This window comes from Papaver somniferum, unplaced genomic scaffold, assembly GCF_003573695.1.
Source record: "Papaver somniferum cultivar HN1 unplaced genomic scaffold, ASM357369v1 unplaced-scaffold_125, whole genome shotgun sequence".
NCBI lineage: Eukaryota > Viridiplantae > Streptophyta > Magnoliopsida > Ranunculales > Papaveraceae > Papaver > Papaver somniferum.
Genome location: NW_020621603.1, coordinates 8,587,048 through 8,603,602, shown reverse-complemented (window position 1 = coordinate 8,603,602; position 16,555 = coordinate 8,587,048). Strand labels below are relative to the sequence as shown.

Sequence of the window (16,555 nt, the reverse complement as noted above, 5' to 3'; positions counted from 1 at the left end):
AATATATCCCTGGATATTGAGATCGTTGATGATTAGGGTTTAGAGAAAGTATATCTCTAGGTTTTGGGTAACTAGGGTTTAGAGAAAATATATCTCTAGGTATTGAAAAGAATGTAAAACTGCCCAAGGATCGTACCTGCTCTTGATAGCAACACAAACTTTGGTCTCCAATATAGAGAATTCAATTAATCAACTGATAAAGATTACAACACAATGTATTAATACGTAGCCTCCAAGTATTCTTGGGTCACACGTATACACAACTTGGAATACAAGTTACAAGTAATAACAATTCAACACGATCAACAAAGAACAAACAAGTGACTAATTGGAAACTTACAATTTCTGCACAAACATCTTTTTCAAAACTGTGTAGTTCCTGTAGAGATGACATTTTTAATTTGTTTATAGGCTTTGACAACTCTTTCATATGATTGCCAAATTGAGTTAGAAGAGATGATTAGATTATATAGTCATTGCAACATAACCTGGAAATAAACAAAAACGAAAAAATCTAGTCCATACTCTTTAACAGCAGTGAGAAATCCAAGGAAGTAATACTAGTTACATCTATATTTTGATCAATTTAGGAACATCCAGCTCCCACTCTTGAAGATTCCTGCATTACAACCTGGAAACCAAATCTTGGGTTATGATATCGCAAGCATATGATACGCATTCGTTGTAATAATAAAAGGTTATATTATTTAAAATTATTGATATCATCATGAGTCACTTTGGACTAAACTGTAAATATTTGGACTAAATTTTAAACATTGATTCTTGGGAGACCGCCACAAAAACCGAGAGAAAAACGCACACACACACATTTTTTTTACGGTTTTTCTGGAGGTTCATTTATCTTTGGGAAAATTAGGCTAAGGCCCAACCCATGGATAACCCATAATATGAGGCCCTTAATTAAAAGAAGTTTAAATCTAGGCCCCGAATTATTAAAAGACACTCATACCCTTACATATATTGTCAAGCCCAAATTAAATAAAAATTAAATTTAAGCCCAAAATTATTAAATCTAGGCCCAAAGTTATTAAAATATCGCGTGAATCTGTAAACAGAAGTTACACATGCATATGCCATGTGTATCCAGAAGTTACACATCATTATGACATGTGTAATGCAAAGTTACATATCAAAAAATAGACATCAAAAAGAATGCATACAAAAAGTACATGTATTACTTTAATATTCATTTATAATAATTTATTAACATGCGTACCTAGAAGTTATACACGCATTTGTATAGTGTAATTGAGAGTTACATATGCATCTATCTTTTGTAATTGAGAGTTACATGCATCTGTCTAGGCCCAACAACCGCTGCTAGCCACCACCAATGCCTCCTCATCCTCCTCCAAAACCTGCACCTCCACCACCACAATAAGCCACCAGCTTTTATGAAGTTATTTGCAACCTGAAGAATAACAAACAAACATATTTTATGATATTAAAAGAAAGACAAACAAAACAATGCATAATCACTTTCGAATGCATGTGACTAGTATAATTAGGAGTTAAACATACATATAAGGTTAAATGTACTTACATTCAGAGATGCAAAAAAATAATTTTGTTATTCATTTTTAGCATGTGTAATTAGGACTTACACATGGATATGGGTAGTGTAATTGAGAGTTACACATGTCTGTTGTATGTGTAATTAGGAGTTACACATGCATAGTAGCAAGTGTAACCAATAGTTACACATATATAGTGGCATGTAAACTTGAAATCTCTTTGTACATATAAAGCAAAAACACTAAATATTCAACTTACAGTGCAACAAGGAAAATTATTACATAGTAATTTACTGAATCATCTTGGTAGCATCCAAAATCACCTAGCCTAATTCTAGTCGAGTAATGTAAATAATAAAAATATTTTAAGATATAAGGAAAAATAGGATAGGAAAAAATGTAAGAAAAGAACCGAACCTGGCACAACTTCAACTGCGTGACGCATGTATTCCAGTCCTTACACTAAGACTTTTCAAGGAAACTACCTTAGCATTGAGAGCACAAAAAGACACCAAATAATTCGAAAGAAATGATATTTCATCAATTACAAGTCATTACTCAAACAACATTTGGTTATAATGGAATCCCATGATTGTTCATTCCAAAAGACCACTACAGCCATAATCTGGAAAACAAGCCAACACCTAACTTTGCTAAATGTTCTCAACTGTTATAACATAGTTTTGTAGTACAAAGTTCTAGTATAACACATCAATTCCTATTTATGCTTTTTTATAACGTCACTCCTAATAGAAAAAATATCTTGTAGGACTCTGTCAAACAAAAAAAGGTATTACACTACATCCAAAAAAGGTCAGTAAGGATACAAACCTGAAACTAGATACTGAAAGATGAAAGTCAAGTTATCAAGAACACTTACAAAACCCAGGGATAAAATCGAAGTTCATAAAAAAAAGTAGACAAATTGAGCTATGAATTCCCCATTTTAGCACTGACACTGACCTGAAATGTATTGTCTTGCCATATAACTCAAAACAAAAAAGTGCATCTTCAGTTTCGTCCAAGACAGTAAGCCCTCATCATGCACTTCAAAAATAAATTACAATTAAGAGATCAGTTGCAATAAGAACTTAAGTAGATGTGTAATACGACTTGTGTAACCGGAAGTTACACATGCATATGGCATTTGTAATCGGAAGTTACATATCCAATTAGATTGTGTAACTAGCAGTTACACATTCAATTAGTATATCCTCGGAAATATACTGATGATCACCACCACCACCAACAACAACATAAGGCATGATTCAGTCTATTAAAAAGAGTAGTATCTTACTTCACTAATGCTAAATAAACTAGGGATACTCGAAACCCAAACCATGCATAATTCAAAATTCACAAATCTCAAAATTTTAACTCAAAACATTAACTGCAAGGTCTACTCATTGAATGAGTAGACCACATCAACTGCAAGGTCTACTCAAAACGTTAACTGCAAGGTTTACTCATTGAATGATAAAACAAAGCATGTGTAATCAGCTGGTACACATGCATATGGCATGTGTAATCGAAAGTTACACATGCATCTGACTTGTGTAACTTGGAGTTACACATACATATGACTTCTGTACTCACCAAAATATAGGTGATGCTGCCTTTGCTCAAGATGCAAATTATAAATTTGCCATTTCATATTCTCCGTTCTCAAGGCACCTCTATGATCAGATCTGAGCCTTGAGTCTGCCGGTGGCAACTTTTCCTACACAAATGGAGTAAGTTGTACATCAAAAACCACCAGTACAAATAACTAAATCGAATGGAGATAACACAACAAACATATCGCCAGTTTTTTGGATATCAAACCTTTAATCCAGGAACGAGTTCATTGAGTGTAACAGCAAAGCCGTCAAGTTATATGGCGTTGGAAATTTCCGCTTCCAAAGCATCCATGAATCAGGAAACGACTTTGAACCTTTTCCCTTCCCTGAACAGTCTCCAAGTACATGATGCATGCTTCCATCCCATTTACCAAAAACTATTGCTACTGTTTGATAACCCGATCTTGAACCCCGCCTTGTACCTGAAAGATATCAGTGCATATGAATCATTTAGAAATTCTCACCGAATGATTCATGCACACTTTATTTGCTATTACTCCAGTAATGACAAATGACTGCAACAAACCTGATGAGGATTTCGGTCTTTATTTGAATTTCAGCTTTCATGAATACTCATGATTTCCTTCTCTACGTAGTGAATTTCAAGTTTCAGCTTTGAATTTCAACAAACCTTTTCCCTTCCCTGACAGTCATGGACGACATAGTTATTCATCATCTCCACTTATTTCTCCACCATGCGCACTACCTCCAGCTCAATTGCCACCACCAACATCACCAACTGCTCAAAATCCATTAAACAATATATAAGTAAAACATAGAACTTATATCATATCCAATTAGCATGTGTATCTATAAGTTACACATCTAATTAGCATGTGTAACCAGTTGCTACACATATATTTAGTTTGTGTACCTAGAAGTTACACATCTAATTAGCATGTGTAACTAGTAGCTACACATCCATTAAACTATCAACGTTACTAGCACTCATGTATATGCTTAGTAAAAGTTCTGCACCAAAATTGAGTTAGTCGGTGAAGATGAGGAGAAGACAACGACAAATCCTTAGTGGTTAACCAGGCGGCCCAGGTTTACGGGGACTGTCTGACTATTAAGTTCAATTATGTTCTAGCAATTGACAATCTAATTCTAATCCAATTGTGTTATTTACATGAGAAAGAAACACTGAATTATAGTTCAAATTTTATACCACGCTAAGTTGTAAATTTTGTCAAACAAATCTGATATAGTACTAACATGCAAAGCCTCAAAAAAAATCTAGGATAAATTAGTATCGTTGTGTCCATAACTCCTGGATCCACTGTATGTCTGCATCAGTACAATCCTTACAAATCTTATCCTAAATCACAATATTAGATATTCAGCTAAGCAAGATATACCGCGTGTAGTTTGAAGCTCTGAACTGAAATAATGCCACCATTAATCGAAATTTCACCTTCCTGTAATTGAAATACATAAAGTCCATCAATATATTTCATATCCCCCATATAATTTCTTGTCAACCTTACTTGATTTTTCAGTTATATATGATCATCAATCAGCATTCTAACAAAACAGTCAAATAAAAACAATTTACTAGCTACCACAAGAATAACCAGCAAAAAGAAACTGACAAATTCATTCCAACTGCATACTTTCGTCGTGATTAGGTTTAGATAACAATTTTAATCAACTATACATTAAAGTTAATTTCTCCAATTATGAAAAGTTGCCGAAATGAGATCGGAATTCAAAAGTTAATGAAATTTGAATCGACTAAACGGGTGATATAAATCAAAGTATGCTTAGTTCAAATTTGAACATATTTTTCCGATCAGAATTATAGATTCTGAGATAAATCAAATCTCACTCAAGAACCCTAGAAAAAAAATTGATGATTATTTTTTCTCGAAATTTCCATCTCAAAAGAGAGATTAAGATGAGATACTATTAGATCTAAACTCCATTCATGATTCGAACAAGGTTTTCGAGATGAAATCAAAATAAATAGGTTTCTGAAACCAAAAACTTAAAAGTTATGATGAAATTAACATGATAGTAATAAATTAACTTATCTGTTGGATCATTTATGTAGAGCGAATCTTCGTTCTCGGTTCTTGTTAAGAATTACCATCGACTTTTCATCCTTTATTGGAAATAGATCTTGAAGAACATACACTGCTGATGTTGATTATAGATTTCAAAGATGCTAACAACGAATCGAAATAACGATCTTCGTTCTCTTCGGAGATAAAAACTAATGAATCAGAACGAAATCTCTGCAAAAAGAAACCGAAAATAAATCTGAAAAAATAAACCCTACTTTCGCCAGAGCCGAGAGAAAGAAAGAAGAGAGAGAAAGTGAAAACGAAAATGAAACCGACAAGATAATCTATAGGTAGTTTTATTACATTATATACTAAAGGGCAGTCTTGGTATTGTTATAATTATTTTGGATAATATTTTTATTGTTAAGCCCTGAATTCTAAAGTTCTGGGCCTAGAAATATCAAAATGTTAAGCAATGGAGTTGATAGTGAAGGATCCATTTTGTGGGGCTTCTCTATATTGAACCCATATAGTAGAGGGTTCTAGTATTTTTCAGTTTATCTTTTTTGAATTGTAAATCAGAAAGAAAGAAGGTTATTTGTGTATTTTCCATATTTAAAATAATTTTTGGACTAAACTGTACCTAGTTAATTCGGAAAGGACTAATCCGTATTTTTTACTCGTTTTTGGACTAAATCGTTTTTTCCCCATAATTTATTTTAGGTCACTGAAAACGGAATCTCAAGTAAGAGCTGTGGATTTTTTTCAATTTTGCAGTCTTGTTGTTCATTCCCAACAAATGTACCCGAATTAACTGAAATTAGACTCTGCACATAAGCCTCCATCTCTTGGATACTCTTCATGTATTCATACCCATACCCTCTTTTGGTTTGGCGTCTTTTCGTTTCATCCAAGTGGATTTTGGCGACATGAGCCCTTTCGGGAAACCAAGTATAACTTCTATTCTCCGTGATCATCTCTAACAGGATCTCTCCGTCTTTTAAAGATACAGCTCTCCTTATGTATTTACAGAAATGAATACGGTCTTCCAACATAAGTTGTTGCTGGTCAATTTTGAGCACTTTAGACCAACTCTCTCTTACTCCGTAATCTTTCATCTCCCATATCTCAAATTTAGTATCAGAAACACTAGAAAGCAAGCAAAGGCAACCTCTCAAAACATCAACAAATCTGTAATCGGAATCATCTATATGTTCAGGTTGTGGTATTTCTTTGAATGCCCCGTCGTCTCCGTATCCATAGAAATTAAAAGTCGTGGTTCCGACATCTTACTTGTAAGCAAATTTGCTAACCAGTGGACAGCTCCATTTAGAAATACCCCACGCTTTCCGAAAATTTCATAAGGATTGTGCGAATGATAGTTTTCCCATGAATCTGAACCTAACGTATATATCTCATCTTGAGAAATCTCCGGTTAGGTTTTCCATTGATCTTCTTCGCTTTCTCTGACTGACTTCTCGTTTCTAACCTAAACCGTAAACAAGAAGTTCAGTTTAGGGGTTTTATGCAACTCTCTCATTGACCAAATTTGGAAAGGAATCGAAAATTAGGCAATTCAATTTGTACCTCAGGCTCAAACCCACTACTGCTGCAACATTTATGAGATCTTAGCTATCATTTTGCATGCATTTTGTAAACCTTAAGATTATTACAAGTAATAAAAAATGTGTGATGTTTTCTTACAATAGAGACCAGACTCGGTAAATTCGCAGTCAACCACATAAAACATCAGACTTGACAAAAATGAATGGTAGAACATCTACTCGACAGTAATGAACTAAATTGCCATCTCTGGAGAAACATTTATGCACACGAAAGTTCTTGCCCTATGTATTGTTACCAAAGAGCTAAAAGCAGCATTCACTTCTCAGACTGCACTATTTCGTACCCACTAAAACAGTATAGTTTTGTTGGATTGTACCAAGAAATTCGAGAATTTCTGAAAATAAGCATAAAGCACGGAGAGTAATTGGAGGCTAACAGTATCTGCACAAACATCTTTTTCAAAACTGTGTAATTCCAGGAGAGATGATCTGGTTAAGTCTTCATTTGTCATCTGTTTATAGGCTTTGACAACTCTTTCATAAGATTGCCAAATTGAGTCAGAAGAGATGATTAGATTATAGAGTCGTTGCAGCATAACCTGAAAATAAACAAAAAACTGAAAAATTGAACCCATGCTCTTTAAGAAGCAGTGAGAAAGCAAAGGAAGTGATACTAGCCACATATACTTTTCCCTTTGATAAACGAAGAAAGATCCAGTTCCCACTCTAAAAGCTCTCTCCATTGCAACCTGGAAACCAAATCTTGGGTGGTGATGTTGCAAGCATATGGTACTGCACTCGATTTCAAAGCAAACTCCAGGCACATTTAGAAATTCTTCCACCACAAACTGTCATTCTTTCAAGGTAAGCTAAAAGGTATATTAGCTCAAGGATTATTTGCCATTCAATAATCCAGGCACATATAAGTTTAATCCACCATAAGTTTTAGCTAGAAATTCTTAAATCAAGCTAAAGCAAAACGGATATTACATTCTAAAATCTTGAATCAAATGGCACAAGGAAAGGATTGGCTATTTTGAAATAAGGAAAGTGGGTTAAAGAAAATTTTTTTTTAACGATTTAGGCAGCACCAATCGAGTCTTGTATCATGTAAAAAATATTCTAGGACAAACCATAAAGAAATTACCTTCTTGACAGTTACAGTAGTCTGTTTACAACGATGAACCCCGTACCAACAAGATAGACTTGAGACCCATTATTGGAATTCTCAGGTAGAACAACTTTTCCATCATTGGGTATTCCAGAAACCCCCTGTTGTTATGCCCAGAAGATGATGATGGTTTATGAAGACTTGAAACCCTGAAAGTGGACGACTCCTTTGCTTGTTAGTTTGCGCAAATTTAGTTCCCGCCATTAGATTCAAGCTTTCTTCTCTTTTTGGCTGTTTCTTAGATTTGGTATGGAACTTGAAATGATTTTTTACTCTCTGCAAATTGGGGTATTACTCTACTAGTTAAAACGGCTGAGAGCCAAAGAGGAAGAATGTTGTTATCAGGAAGACCACAATTGGCTATGGTGTCCTCTCTGAGTGACTCTGACTCTGACCCTGGTGGTGCAGGCAAATTCCTTTGGCTCCTGGTCAATTGGGGTTCTGGAATTCAAGAAATTCACTCCAACATGAATTGAGAAGTCTCTTGGGAGAGTCCTAGGGCTCTGATAAACTGGTATTGAATGAAGATGGTGTTGGACTTTATGACAATAGGGTGTCTGACCATGCAATTTTTTCAAGCCAGCTATTTGGTATACATAACTGTCAATTGAGCTCTGAAAGTTCATGTTTGACTGTCAATTTGTGATGCACATATATTAGCAGGCGGCATACAATTTTAAGGTAACAAGAGCAACAACACCCACTACTTCTGCAACATTTATGAGATTTTAGCTATCATCTTGCATGCATTTTGTAAACCTAAAAATATTACAAGTTTTTCTAATTTGACAATAAAAATGTGTGATGTTTTCATACCATAGAGACCAGACTGTAAATTCCCAATCAGCCATATAAAACATCAGAGTTAACAAAAATCAAAGATATAACATGTACTTACTTGACAATGATGAAATAAATTGCGTCTCTGGAGAAAAATTTAGATCTAAAAGAAAATTCTTGCCCTATGCATCAGACTTGACAAAAATGATAGACCATCCACTTGACAATAATGAACTAAGTTGCGTAGATCCAAATGAAAATTCTCGCCCTATGCATTGACACCAAAGAGCCAAAAACAGCTTTCACTTCCCAGACTGCACTATTTCTTACCCACTCAAACAGTATAGCCCCGCGGGATTGTACTAATGTCCATATGCTTCAACCGAACTACTGATTCTATATGACCTTTCAAAGTATGAAGCTCTGTCAATCTGCAGTAATAATTCACAATAGAAAGAAACAAAGTACATACATATCAGAAGTCAAAAAACTGACTAAATTCTTCAAATTCACCATATCACAAGTATCAATTAAGCTGACACCTACCGAGAAATCTCAGCTCGTCTTATTGCATCTTCGGCCATCAGATTGGCATCAGCTTTATTGGTACGCTTACCAAACATTTTTTCCGGTGGATGCAGTCCATGTAAAGTCCTCTGATTATGTGCCCACTCAAGTTGACGTGCTTCTTTCCCGAAATGTTTTTGTCTAGTGAATGTAGTCTGAAACACAAGCAGTGTATCAGACATGGAACAGAAAATTTTTCTTTGAAATAGTTATTTATTATTCATACGAGAAAATTATGTGAATGAATGTTGTACGTAAGCGCATACCCGTTTTTCAGTAACAAGATCCCAAGCCCTTCCACTCAGAGCATAGCGAGTTAGGAACTTGATCATGTCAAGGGGTATGTAGGTGACTAGATTATAAAGCCAAATAACGCCAGCCCAACCCCAACCGATTCCCTGAATTGCTGTAAAACTCCAGCCAGCATAGACTGCAATGAACGTTGCAGCCTACACACGAAAAAGAAGTGTAAGTGGACATTCTCCTGAGTTTGATGCCAGGAAGAAAGAAAATGTGGTGCAGAAGAGAGCCTACCAGCTGAGCAACAAAGAATGCGGCTACGAGCAATATACCAGGACGCTCAACGAAAGACCAACTACGTGACCGTGTCACAAATATTAGGGCCTGGCTGATAGTGCTCACTTGCAGGTATATTGCTGATGCCTGTTTTCCTAAATTATCTTGGCCGGTACCTTTTAGGCTAGGAACCTTGAATAACATCTACAATTTGCAACAAACAAAAAGTAATGTCAACAAAGGACCTGATAGAAAAGATGCATAAATACTTTTGAATCACAAGGAAAAGATAGCACAAGGTCTCTTACATGAAAAATATCTGTTCTGAACGCCATCCAAAAGAAAAGGACGGTCATCATTGCTAAATAGCTTCCAAGAGCTATACCAGTTGCAAATATTTCTGACAGTTTCCAGCTATCTGGTAGAGGAGATGGCTTCACCCTATCCTTTGCAATTGTCATAATAGTACCTGAAAAAACAATAAGGATTGTACCAAAGAAGAACCTTTAGAATTAAGAAGAAAATACTGAATTTATTTAAAATTGGAGTCATGAGACAGAAATCAAGAACAAGGTTTCAAGTGCGGAAATACGGACCGTCATTCAGGATGGCAATGATTAGCACCATGAAAGGTGGAAAATCAAACGTCCAGATAAGGGTAAGCAGCATGAAACCAAGCTGTAGTAAGAAACCGCATATAAGTGACCAATGAAATGCAGGAATAGAACTTGTATAAGATATGCACAACGATGAATAGCAAAAGTTAACAGATAACTTACCACAATACGGATTGTTATGGAAACCGCGTAAATCTGCAATGCAATTTCAATCACTTTCAAAACAGCTAATAACTTAAAACATGTAATAAGCGTTATAAAAATAAAAGAAAAAATGGGTTTCCCTTTAGTATGGAAGCGCCTTACTGTATAGTTTTTCATTCTCTGAAAGATAGCTCTACTGGTCAATACTGCACTGATAATAACACTAAGACCTGGTTCGGTCAAGACAATATCAGAAGCACTACGAGCTGCATCAGTGGCATCAGCAACTGCTATTCCAATGTCAGCCTTCTTGAGTGCAGGAGCATCGTTTACTCCGTCACCAGTCATTCCACATATGTGTTTCCTTTCTTGCAAGCGCTTTACAATCTCATATTTATGCTCTAAAACAGCAAGCAAACATCAAAACTTTACGCATATCAAGGACACAAGTTATTGCGGCCTGGTCCATATAATATTTCAATTACTAGTTCTGAAATTATATTAAAAAAAAAGTACAAAATAAGTACCAGGGAAGACTCCAGCAAAACCATCAGCTTTTTCTATCAGTTCGTCAATTGGCAGGGCCGCAATCGACTCATCCTTGTTGTTGCCCCATAGAGCAGATGAAGGAAACATGTTAGTCCCCATTCCCAGACGGCGTCCTGTTTCCTTTGCTATTGCTAGTTGATCACCTGAGAAATCACAAGTATTAATCAGTAAGAATGCAGATTAATTTTTTTACAAAAATGATAACAAGTGACATATGATGACAACGCCTGCATTGTTTATACCAAACAGTGAAGTTTCAAATATATGAATCGCGGTAATAATAAACAGAATGATGTCAATTATGTGCAATCATGTGCATCACAAGTTTGAATCAGTAATATCAAGCTAAGAAAACATTCTCTTCAACTGAATATGTTGTGAAAGATACTTCTATTAAAAAGCCCCACCTGTGATCATTTTGACATTTACACCAAGGTTGAGAGCCCTCGCTATTGTCTCTCCACTGTCATGTCTAGGAGGATCGAAGAGAGGCAAGAGACCAACAAATTGCCATGGACCTCCAGGGCTCTCCTTCCTCCCTTCTGAAACTTCCTGGAAATCAAAAAACATATACAGGATAATGGTACAAAAGATGAGTGACAAATGCCAAAGAAGCACCGGGAAATAGGAGGCTGAGAGGAGAGTACCTGATATGCTACAGCAAGTGCCCTTAAACCTCTCTGCGCATACTTATCTATCGCGGCATGAACCCTACGCTCGATGCTAGACTTGTTATGTGCGAGATGCAGAATCTGACAACCATGTCACAGTCATGAGTCGGGGAAACTGATGAAGAACCAGTATGCAAGAGGCTTCTAAGTGAGATGTACCTGCTCTGGTGCACCTTTGCTGACTCGGTGCATTTTACCTTCATTATCAATGTACGTCAGAGCTGTACGCTTATCGGTTGGATTGAAAGGGAGGAAGTGAACTTCTTGAACCCCAGCGCGTGCCTATTGGTAGAGAAAATAAAGAAGAAAGGCCAAATAAAACAGAATAATTAGTAAGCACTTACTAACCAATTTGTGTTGAATTAATCTTATGGTCCATCATCTTCGCTTACCTCTGATGCATCATCTAGCATTCCAACTATAGCAGTATCTATCGCGTCTTGGTTTTCAATCCTGGAGGCTCGGGCCGCCATTAGAATAACAGTAGCTGGATTTACTCCTTCCATGAAAACCTGAGCGAGGTATAAAATGCTCAAGGTACAAGAGTAGGAAAGGAACAATAGAAAGAACAAAAATGTTCAAAAAAACCTAGACATCATTTTTTCACTCAACAAGAAACACCCCAGCCACTTAAAGAACTTCCGAACCTCAATAAGATTTTTATCAACTGAGAGTTTGTTCAGTGTGAGAGTTCCAGTCTTGTCACTGCAAAGTACATCCATGCCAGCCATTTCCTCAATCGCGGTCATTCTCTTGGTGATAGCCCCCTGAAAATGATGTTCCAATAGCACAATTAGCACCAACAAAATCTATCAATTAACATCACATGAAACATAACTCTGAACCAACCTGCTGAGACAAGCGATGGGAGCCAATTGCCATTGTCACTGAAAGCACTGTAGGCATGGCTATGGGAATCCCTCCAATCAGAAGAACCAGAAGATTATCAATCCCCGTACGATAAGCACGGTGTTGAATTGGGTACATTACGATGATCTCTATTACCATCCCAACAGCTATCGAACATATGCAGAAATTCCCAATTGCAGTCAAAACCTGAGCATCAATTAACCAACATGAAACCCCAAGTTAAACACAACAATAAGATAAACAGTTACAGTGAACGACAACAAATGTGAGTGTTTCATTGGAAAGTTCCTCACCTTTTGGAAATGACCAACTTGGTTTGTGGTATCCACTAGGTGCGCAGCTTTTCCAAAGAACGAATGGACTCCAGTAGCAATCACCACTGCTTCTATTTCACCCTGTTTACAAGTTGATCCAGCGAAGACGCTATCCCCTGCGTTCTTCGTTACTGGTAAACATTCGCCAGTAAGAGCAGACTGCAACAACAAAACAGAATAGAACATCCAACAATTATAAACCAACATAATTCTATAGATTCAACTTCCATTCATAAACTGCAATTGTAAGACTCAACACACCTGATCAATTTTCAAAGGATCTCCATCAAGTAGACGGACATCAGCAGGGATTATATCACCAAGCTTGATACTGACTATATCTCCAGGAACGAGAACAGCCGCATCTTCCTCTTTCCACAGTCCATCACGAAGGACCTAATTAAACAAACACAACAAGTTATGATCGTTTTATCATGGTACATTCATCACAATTCAACCATCAACATTCCCACCACCACCACCCACCACCATCATCCATTAATTAAAAAAATTAGGAGAACCCCAAGATGCTAAACCTTTAGTAATAAACACCCCCCACCCTACCAACACCACCAGCTACCCTCACCACCCACAACAATCATCCATCAATTGGAAAAATCTAGAAAACCCCAAGATACTAAACCAGTAATAAACACAATCAACACCATATAAAACCTAAAAACCAAGAGAGGCAGAAATGGGTTTCACCTTAGCTTTAGGAGCAAGATGAGCCATCAAACTAGCAGCAGCATTTCCTGCGCTATTCTCTTCAAAAAAACTGATAGTTGAGTTGATTAAAAGAAGTGCAGTAATCCCTAAGAAATCTTCCCAATCCGGTGGTTTACCCTGCAACAAAACCCAGGTAGTATAAATCAACACACAAGACAAACCCAAATCCAAATCTGTACACAGAAAGAAAGTACTACCAACGGAAAACATATACGGAGTACTTACTCCTCCATAAGTAAGGCCTATAGACATAATAGCTGCTGCCTCCATTACCCACGACAATGGATTCCACATAAACGATAAGAACTTCAACAGCTTACTCTCCTACACACCAAAACAAAGATTAAGCAAAAAAAGAAAACCCCAGATGAAAACAACAAAAACAGAGAGAAACCCAATAAACCAAACCTCCTTCTCTTCGAGTTTGTTGTAACCAAACACCGCTAATCGCTGTTGAGCATCTTCATTAGTAAGCCCTTGTTTGTTACATCCCAAACTTTCAAGCACTTCTTCAATAGGTATCTCCTCCTGAAAAAACAACAAAAACCCACGAATCAAAAACCTCAGAAAATCAAACACAGAAACTAACAAGATGAAAAAACAAAAACCCACCAATCAAAAACCTCAGAAAATCAAACACAGACACTAACAAGATGGAAAAACAAAACAAAACAGAGAAAAATAACTATAAATTTTTGAGTAGTAGTACCAGGTCAACAGATTCTTTGAGGATTTCCTCCATCACGCCATGATTTTCATCCATTCTTCCTTCAGAAACCCTGATTATAAGTTATAACCTTACCAACAACTACTGAGTATCAGAAGAAAAACTCCGAAGAAAAACAGAGCAGAGGACACGGAAGAGAGAAATCAAGAAGAAAATCTGAGAAGATTTGTGTAGAGGAAGGTGGTGAGTTGAGAAAAAAAGCTGAGAACAGCTGTATTATAGGAAGGAGGGATTTGAGCAGAGGAGCAGTAGAGAGAAGAATCAGAGACAGAGCGAGACTGTGAGAGACGGTTATGAAAAAGGGACGCGGTGGGTATTTTGGGGATATTTGACAAAAAAAAAAAAAAAAAGAGAAACGTTTGCAATTTTCCGTACGAATTTGATTTGTTTGCGTACTCCTCACTCCTTCCTGCTCCGGTTTTTCATGATCTCTCGTCCTCCTTGATGTGTCTTGTCTTTGTGTGGAGTATGGAGTCTAGACTCTAGGGAGAGATAGGAAGCATCTGGATTCCTACTTTTTAGGGCTGGCTTTGCCCTCGGGGAGGTCAGGGTTCGAGTACGTGGAGGAATGAAGTCTCATGCGCTAATGGGAGTGTATGCCCTTGGGCAGTTGTTGTGGGCGTGTATGATGTATCCCATCAATCTTGTAAAAAATTTGGGGGACTTGAGTCTTGGTGCATGTCATGTCACATCTTGCTTTTGACATTTCTTATGTTAGTCTCATTTAATTTCTTTATCTTATTCTTTATGTTTGTGAGAGGTGGACAGTAAGGCGGGTTTTATAGAGGTTTCTTAAAACAAAAATGATCGGTGTACCGGAGTGTAGATGGTGGATTTTCGACAAGGACTAAAATCGTAATATCATAATTGTACATGTTTCTGATTCAACAATCAGATGAGTATTGAGGTTCATGTCTCTCATCGAAAGCGTGAAACTTCATGCCACAAGAATCTCTGACAGAGAATACTATCTCTCAGAGTATATGTAGATGTGTAGTCTCTCAGCTGAGGCAACGACATATCTTATGAATACTAAGCAATTTTAGTAATTATTTATATATAGAATCGAAAGATTGGACGACTCCTAGACAGCTTGCTTGCTAGTATAGAGCAATAACGTCTTCAGGATGTAACAATATTTTCTCTAACTATATAAAAAGAAGTATGACGCTTCAACAAGCTCATATCACTCAATTCCTGAATAATTAATGCTCTTAGACGATCGTACTAGTATAGAGCCATCGATTAATTATTCATAAATCATTAGATTCATTAACTGAATCCCTAGAACATATTCTATATTTTCCATAATATCTCATTACTTCAATTCATGATTTTTCCCAGCAGAAATCCATGGGTTAGTAATAAATATTCAACGCACAGACATCTGAGCCGCTATCGAGTAAGCCCCGACCAAAATGGTGCAAGTGTACTTAGCAATAATGCACTAACAAGCATCTGAATGCACGGACGAGCATTCCAAAACACGAAGGAACGATGAACCTATGCAAAATAAGAAGAAAATGATAAATAATAAAATATTAGTCAAGGCGCTAAGGGACTGGGCCCACCGGCCGGCCAATCACGTCGTGGCCAGTCCCACGCCCAATTCTGTATTTTATCATATTTTTATTATTTTCCCTGATCTCATGAAAATCTCTTTATTTAAGCAAATATCCTTCGTTTCATGAAAACTCCTTAAATTCATGAAATTTCCTTCAACCCATGAAAAATAATATAAAATTAGGGAAACTCGTGGGACGGGGTCCTAGCCGGCCGGTCCCACACGTCCTTATTTTATTATTATTATTTTTTATGTTTCCCTCATCTCATGGAAATTTCTTCAATTCAAGGAAACTCCTTGATTTCAACAAAACTCCTTAATTTCATGATATTTCCTTCAATTCATGAAAAATAATATAAAATTAGGAAAGCTCATGGGACCGGGCCCTAGCCGGCCGGTCATGCCTTAGCCGGTCCCACACGCCCCTTATTTTATTATTATTATTTTTTATGTTTTCCTCATCTCATGAAAACTCCTTGATTTCAACAAACTCCTTGATTTTATGATATTTCCCTAAAATCATGAAAAATACTATAAAATTAGGAAAAGTGTCTTGGGACCAGGCTTTTTGGACGTCCAGCCATGCCTTGGCCATATCCGGTCCCACA

At 36.7% G+C, this 16,555-nt stretch overlaps 1 protein-coding gene across 1 annotated transcript; it reads right to left on the bottom strand.

The window, feature by feature from the left end:
• Positions 1-8,928: 8,928 nt before the first annotated feature.
• On the bottom strand, positions 8,929-14,437 carry LOC113331430 (ATPase 4, plasma membrane-type-like). Its single transcript, XM_026578136.1, has 21 exons — positions 14,366-14,437; positions 14,065-14,184; positions 13,882-13,980; positions 13,636-13,773; positions 13,189-13,323; positions 12,907-13,086; positions 12,593-12,799; positions 12,391-12,510; positions 12,136-12,255; positions 11,903-12,025; positions 11,720-11,824; positions 11,480-11,624; positions 11,051-11,215; positions 10,686-10,924; positions 10,542-10,574; positions 10,359-10,440; positions 10,071-10,231; positions 9,781-9,966; positions 9,513-9,695; positions 9,226-9,401; positions 8,929-9,110 (listed from the first exon to the last, which is right to left on the bottom strand). The coding sequence occupies exons 1-21, from the start codon at positions 14,417-14,419 to the stop codon at positions 9,014-9,016; spliced, it is 2,868 nt and encodes a 955-aa protein (XP_026433921.1). The 5' UTR covers positions 14,420-14,437; the 3' UTR covers positions 8,929-9,013.
• Between the last annotated feature and the right edge of the window lie 2,118 nt (positions 14,438-16,555).